This window comes from Papaver somniferum, chromosome 2 (genome assembly GCF_003573695.1).
Source record: "Papaver somniferum cultivar HN1 chromosome 2, ASM357369v1, whole genome shotgun sequence".
Classification (NCBI taxonomy): domain Eukaryota; kingdom Viridiplantae; phylum Streptophyta; class Magnoliopsida; order Ranunculales; family Papaveraceae; genus Papaver; species Papaver somniferum.
This window is the reverse complement of record NC_039359.1, coordinates 17069144-17076587: the sequence shown is the minus strand read 5'-3', so window position 1 is coordinate 17076587 and position 7444 is coordinate 17069144. Positions and strand designations below refer to the sequence as shown.

Below are 7444 nucleotides of genomic sequence, written 5' to 3'. Positions count from 1 at the left end.
ACAGAAAATTCTCCTTTGTGAATTTTCGACCTAACCAGGACAGATCTGTTAATCCATAATTACGAAAAAAACGATAATAATTAGGATTAAGGACTAGGGATTAGGATTTAGGATTAAGGATTACAAACAATTAGCTAGATTAATTAATCAAAGTGATTCTCGATTAGTAACCTGATTAATCAAAGTCATGAACAGTACCAATAATAATAAAATAATTCCATATTAGAAACGATTAATCAAAATAATCTCTTATTCCTGATTAAATCAATTTTAACTGCAGATTTAATATACCCAATATATATATATATATATATATATATATATATATATATATATATGTCAAAATCAAAACGTGAAAAGAAAAGAAAATAGATCGGGAGCAAAAGTAGATCCAACTTAGGGGTGTGCAACGGACGGTTGCGGATTAGGGGTCACCGCAACCAAACCGTTAAATTTGCGGATTTGGAAAATTGAACCGTAACAGGTCCAATCACTCGCGGATTTGACCTATGTGGATCAATGGATTGTACGGGTCGTATGCGGATTAACCACGGATTTAGCCAAAATAAAATAAAATAATAAATACTAATATAAAAACCAGAATTTTAATAAAGACGAAACTTAACACAAAAGAGTACTAACACGATTTCAATTGGCGAGAGTTCCATTTTAGATTATGGCTTTAACTTGTTCATTTTCTTCCCCATATGAGTTGGTTGGCCGTGACTTTCATACACTAGCATTGACTTTTTAAATGCCCACCAAACATAAGATGCAACTCCTGGCACAAATAAATATTTATGATTGTAAATTTGTAGCCTTAAGAATTGGGCAATTATATAAGGTGATAAGAATACTTCCCTTTCCAAGTAAACTGAACATACTTTCATAAATAAAAGAGTTTCAAACTAATCTCCCCCACTTCCAAAAAAAACTCAACCAAGGAAAGCAAAGTACGTAAGGTGATGTTTCCTAACTACAACCGTGCAATTAATCAAGAATCATAAATAAAAACTACTAATAAGTAATAACTCGAAGCAAACTAACAATTGAATTAACATAATCATCAAACTAGCAATTGAATTAACATAATCATCAAAAATTATTAATAAGTTTTATGATATTTCTTCACTACCTACGGTGCGGATAAATCCGCGGATTTACAAAACCAACTGCAACCAAACCGCTAAACCTTGCGGATTTGAGAACTCACCCGTGACCGACCCATAAACTCTTGCAGATTGGTTTTCACCCGCAATTTTGAGGACGGTTGCGGATGAAATCCGCGGTTCCGGATTGTATGCACACCCCTAATCCAACTTATCTGATTTTATTCCAACGATTTCCAACGCACTGTATTTGATAGCAACCCAAATGAAAAAAAAATCCATTGCTGCAGGGTAGAGCTCGTGCCTGATAACGTGTTGTAGTGGATGGGAAAGATAAAGAGGCACAAAGAGAAGAAGATTCTATTCATTCGAGATAATCTGTGTTACATGGATACAATCCTTTATATACAATAGGAATAAAGCCATAGATACTATATTGGGCCGCACATCCATGAGCGAAAGCCCTACAACATTATTTAATATATTGGAATTGATTTTAGTAAGGAAAAGTTTACTAGGGTAGGTTGACATTGTCAAGGTGAATGTCTAAGAACTTCTCCAATGGAATGTATGTGAAGATAAATGTCTAAGTCCATATATGATATACATTCATTTTCCCTAAAATTCTTCTCCAATCCCAACTTCTTAAATCAATGTGAAGATGACATGCTTAATTTTTGTTAGACATTGTCAAGGTGAATGTCTAAAACATGACATTCACCTTGACAATGTCAACCTATCCTAGTAAGCTTTTGTTTACTAAAATTAATTCCAACAAATTAAACAACCCTTTTTAGCTCTAATAAAATGTAAAAGTTACTAAAAATAAAAATGCATTTAATCCATAAAAAATCACAAACAACATGAACTATTTTTTCATCTAAATTTAAGGAAAAATTGGAATGAGCATGTCTTGTTTGCGTTGCCACCTAGGAAACACACACAACCACCATTGGAGAAGCTCTAAAATTTGACATTCACCTTTACAATGTCTAACAAAAATTAAGCCATGTCATCTTCGCATTGGTTTACGAAGTTGGGATTGGAAAATAATTTTAGGAAATTGAATGTCTATCTTATGTGGATTTAGACATTTATCTTCACATACATTGCATTGGAGAAGCTCTAAGTTACGAAGTTCAATTAAGGCAAACAAAAAATCTCAAAATCTACTTTTTGGCCGAGCACACTAGATTGCCAAACAATGGTTATCGATGTTTCAAGGACAAAGTTAGTACATAAATTAAACGATAATAATATTAAACAGGTCCGTGATTAACCAGACTGTGTAACTGTCAACGCAGTTAATTTTGGTCTTGAAAGTCAAACTCTAATTTGAAACTTTCTAAGACCCAAAGTCAATATATCCAACTTTTTTACATATGTTCTTTTGAATCGAGGATGGCGTGACAAATTTTTGGGTTGTTTTCCCCATGGCTTAACGGATCGGTGCATAGGAATCCAATTGGGCCATCTCTCTGTCACGTTACTTATAGACCCATTATGGAGAATTAGAGGCTGACATTTTTGATTCTGAAGAAATCATGGCTTCTTCTTCTCCTGTATTACTTCAAACCTCTCCACCACCACCATCTTCAACTTCATCAAGATCAAATCTTTCGACATCCGATGGCCTTGAAAATTGTGTCACGATGGTTGAACTGAAACAGTACCACTCAAAAATCATTAGATTAGGCCTATCAAAAGATAATGATGCCATAGGGAGAGTTATCAAATTTTGTGCAATATCTAAATCAGGTGATATGAATTATGCCCTTAAAGTGTTTGATGGAATTGCAAAACCAGATACTTTCATTTATAATACTATTATTAGAGGTTACTTGAACTCTCATTTAACAAAAGATTGTATAATATTGTATTCTCAAATGTTAGAAAACTCTGTTTATCCTAATAAGTTTACTTACCCGTGTGTGATTAGATCTTGTTGTAATGGAAATCAGATAATGGAGTTAAGACAGATACATGCACATGTTTTGAAGTTTGGGTTTCAGGGAGATAAGTTTTGTTTGAACAACTTGATTCATATGTATGTGAATTTTGAGTGTTTGGATGATGCACGACGGGTGTTTGATAAAATGGTGAATAAAGATTTTGTTTCTTGGACTACTTTGATTACTGGGTATTCGAAGTTGGGTTTTCTAGATGATGCATATGAAGTTTTTGAGTCGATGCCGGAAAGGAATTCTGCTTCTTGGAATGCTATGATTGCAGGGTATGTTCAACGTGACCGTTTTCATGAAGCTTTTCGATTGTTTGAAAGGATGCAGTTAGAGAAAGTTAAGCTGGACAAATTTGTTGCAGCTAGTATGTTATCAGCTTGTACAGGATTGGGAGCTCTAGAGCAAGGAGAGTGGATATATGAACATATAAAGAAGAGTGGAATTGAAGTGGATTCAAAATTAGCGACAACAATTATTGATATGTATTGCAAATGTGGATGTTTAGAGAAAGCATTTGAAGTCTTTAATGGGTTAAAACAGAAAGGGATTTCTTCATAGAATTGTATGATTGGAGGAATAGCAATGCACGGGCAAGGGAAAGCTGCAATAGAGCTTTTTGAGGAGATGCAAAAACAGATGGTAGCTCCGGATGGGATCACGTTTGTGAATTTACTTAGTGCATGTGCTCATAAAGGTTTGATTGAAGAGGGACGGCATTACTTTCACCTCATGAAAGAAGTTCACAGAATTGAGCCAAAGATGGAGCACTTTGGGTGCATGGTGGATATGCTCGGTAGAGCTGGGTTTCTAGAAGAAGCAAAAAGGCTTATAGATGAGATGCCAATGAGTCCTGATGCAGGTGTACTGGGTGCACTTCTGGGAGCATGTAAAATTCATGGAGACATCGAATTGGGTGAAGAAATAGGAAAACAAGTAATCGAATTAGAACCTCATAACAGTGGTCGTTACGTGTTATTAGCAAATTTATACGCAAATGTAGGTAGATAGGATGATGTTGCCAGAGTGAGAAAGTTGATGAACGACCGAGGAGTAAAAAAGGTGCCTGGTTTTTCTGTAATCGAGTTCATTGCTGGAGGTAGGATGCATCCCGAATCTAAAGAGATATATGCCAAGGTTGATGAAATGTTGAAATGCATCAGATCCGTGGGTTATATGCCTGAAACTGATGCAATATCGCATGATATTGTTGAGGAAGAGGAAAAGGAGAATCCATTGTACTTCCATAGTGAAAAGCTCGCCATTGCTTTTGGGTTATTAAAAACCAAACCTGGATCTATCATTCGGATATCAAAGAATTTGAGAGTGTGCAAAGATTGCCATCAAGCTAGTAAGTTCATTTCTGAGGTTTTCGATCGGGAAATAATTGTGAGAGATAGAAATAGGTTCCACCATTTTAAGAATGGTGAATGTTCTTGTAAAGATTACTGGTGAGGCAGTAGTGGTGAAATGCCTATCGCAAATTGTAGAGGAAACTCAAACACCCCACCGCTTGTATCGTTGTATGTATGATATTCTGTATCTCAGTGACTGCCCTAAAACTATACATGTAACCGGCTTATAATAGTCGATCTTTCTGATTGAAGCAACAACTATGGAAGCACTTCTCTTAATTATGGATCTTTATAACCAGCTCGAGAAAACTGTATTCATTGTGATTCTTCCTACTGGAACGATGTTCTGATGCCCAGATTTTTCCTTGTGCATTATCAGCACTAGTCTTACAGGATGGCTTGCCTCGGTTTGTTCCACGAAGTATGAAAATCTGTCTAGAGACTCTAGACTAAAGCTTCATTTGTTGAGTCAACTCGTTAGAAGGTACCATACTCCACGAGTCGCATACATGTAACAACTCATAACGATTCACGACATCGTCATCGGTGGTGATGGTCCGTGGGCCTCGTGGCATTTTCCAAACCCTGGAAAAACTTCAACTTTTTCATTAAAACAAAGAAGAGGAATAAGAAAGTTTAGAATCAGAATTAAAAAAGAAATCCTGTAGATTTGACCGGAAAGACATGCAAGGCGATGAAGCTAGAGAGTTGCTAGGATTATCATCCACTTCTCATCCGACCCCATCTCAGGTATAATCGTGTTTCCGAGTTATATAAGAATTACTAGTTTTTGTTGAATTTGCTTCTCAATTTGTAAAATGAACTGTTAGTTTCTACTGAGATCATACTAGTCCTGAATATGATATCTCCAATTGTGAATTTAGTCATTGTCAGAGGAATTTAGGATGTTTCTGAATTGAGAGCTAGAGTAATGTGGAAATTTTGCGTCCAATGACTAAAGACCCTAAATTTCCTTAATGTTTGTGGTTTATGTGCGTAATCGATGAAGATAGTGGTGCCAGTGTATGAGATTGGAGACTTTTAGTTTACTAAACTAGTATTAGACTAGGATTTCCGAATCATTGGAATTTAAGTAAAAAGTGCAGTTATCTGACTGCTTATATGTGTAATTTGGGTGAATACAGGTCAAAGCAGCCTATAAAAGAAAAGCATGGGAATCTCACCCTGACCGTTTTCCTGCAAATGAAAAGCTCAGCGCAGAGACTAAGTTTAAATTGGTAAGTAATTGGCGCACAATAACTTTTTATGGTTTGGAATATTGAACAACTTGTAAGATAAACTGAAACATCCAAGTTATGCATCATACCTTGACATTCATCATATAATAAGAAATGCTAAAAAAAAGACTGGAGTGTTTGTAAGTAACTTGTCTAATTGACTGGATTAACCATTAGCCTGACCATTTTAGTTGCACGTATTGCAGATTTCGGAAGCGTACTCATGTCTAAAATTAGGTAATTTTCCTCAACTCTCTTGGAACTTAATATACTGAGACCATGGTTTGCTGACTCTCAGTTATGGTTGGGGTAGTTCACAGTTTAATGACTTGCTCACGGCGTTGGAATAAACAGTATATCATCATTTGTTGATAACACTGACAAGCTTGATTTTTAGAATTAAGGAACAATATGAGCGAGCTTATGGCTTTCACATACCTTTCAATCAAGCATGTTAGCAGTAGTGACAGATGTGCTTATATGGCTTTATTAATTGGTGCTAACGGTATTTGGGATTCTATTTGCACATGTAGGTTGCAGTAGGTGAACAAATCAGCTACTCATATTTGGCGCTCATTACATTGAAGTTGGTAGGATATGCGCATTTCTGAAACTTTATTATTGGCATCTGAAACGTTAGTGTGCTCTATATGATACTTGTATGCAGCTCTTCTGATGGGTATACTTTTCTGTATCCATGACCAACATATCCCATTTAGTGAGGCAATATGTTCAAGTTAGTATTACCAAGATGTCTCCCAACAGACAGCGAGTTTGCAAACCATGGGAAAGTATACAATTTCCTTGTTATGTGGAGTGTTCTATGATGACTACCTGATATTTTTCATTTTCCGGCATTACAGGTATAGGACAAAGGGGAACAAACTCAGGTACGTTTACTTTTTTTTTTTTTTTTAATTCTATTGATCCAAACTCAAGAATGTTAACTTCATCGGTTATCTGCTCTCTTTCATTTCCCCTTCCCTGGGAAAGTATAGAATTTCCTTGTTATGTGGAGTGTTCTATGATGACTACCTGACATTTTTCATTTTCCGGCATTACAGGTATAGGACAAAGGGGAACAAACTCAGGTACTTTTACTTTTTTTTTTATTCTATTGATCCAAACTCAAGAATGTTAACTTCATCGGTTATCTGCTTTCTCTTTCATTTTCCCTTCCCTGTGTTCCTTGGATGTTTTTATTTATGTATCGTCCCAATTTTTCTTGCTTACTAGCAGCATATGCGCGGGTTGTCAGAACAGGTTCTCCAAACGTTCATCAAAGAAGCAAAAGTCAAACGTTCTTGGTTAAAGCCCCTTTTTTTCTTCTTATTATTGGAACAGTTGCACTTGGGGGTATGAGTGCTGCAAGGTGAATGCATGACATTTCTAAACCAAACTATTATATCGCATGTGATTCTATGCAGTTAGTCTTAGCTTAGTCCTTTAGTGTTCTTTATCGACTTCTCAGAGCCCTAATATTCCATCCCCTGGGTGTTGTATTTCTTTTGCAGGGCTTATAAACGGCAGGAGAAGGAAACCCCATCTTACAATCCTTTCCTTCCATGATGGCATGCTGGATTTTTTTATGTTTATAGCTTGTATTTGTCTTAATTAGCTAGGGATCATCCGCTTGAAACTCTATATGATGATGATCATGTCAGTAATGTTCTAATAGTGTTATAACTAGGTTAAAATGTTTGATGCTTTCCATCCTATATTTCGATAAAAACTAGCGGGGTATTTTGCATTACCTCCCCTCGCAAGATTGTTAATTTGCATTA

The 7444-nt window shown here is 36.0% G+C and overlaps 1 protein-coding gene and 1 pseudogene across 5 annotated transcripts; both read left to right on the top strand.

Annotated features, from left to right (window-relative positions):
- The first annotated feature begins 2643 nt into the window (after positions 1 to 2643).
- LOC113353002 lies at positions 2644 to 4933 on the top strand (annotated as a pseudogene).
- Positions 4934 to 5039: 106 nt separating this feature from the next.
- On the top strand, positions 5040 to 7444 carry LOC113353001 (dnaJ homolog subfamily B member 2). 5 transcript variants are annotated; one of them, XR_003361027.1, is made up of 7 exons: positions 5040 to 5172; positions 5568 to 5660; positions 5867 to 5897; positions 6194 to 6250; positions 6524 to 6550; positions 6725 to 6751; positions 6900 to 6986. XR_003361027.1 is itself a non-coding variant. In XM_026596727.1 (7 exons), the coding sequence occupies exons 1-7, from the start codon at positions 5107 to 5109 to the stop codon at positions 7227 to 7229; spliced, it is 432 nt and encodes a 143-aa protein (XP_026452512.1). In that variant the 5' UTR covers positions 5040 to 5106; the 3' UTR covers positions 7230 to 7444. The 5 variants fall into 5 exon arrangements, 3 of the variants coding, with proteins under 3 accessions (XP_026452512.1, XP_026452511.1, XP_026452513.1); XR_003361028.1 differs by having other exon boundaries at positions 6897 to 6976; XM_026596727.1 differs by lacking the exon at positions 6194 to 6250 and adding an exon at positions 7175 to 7444 and having other exon boundaries at positions 6900 to 7032.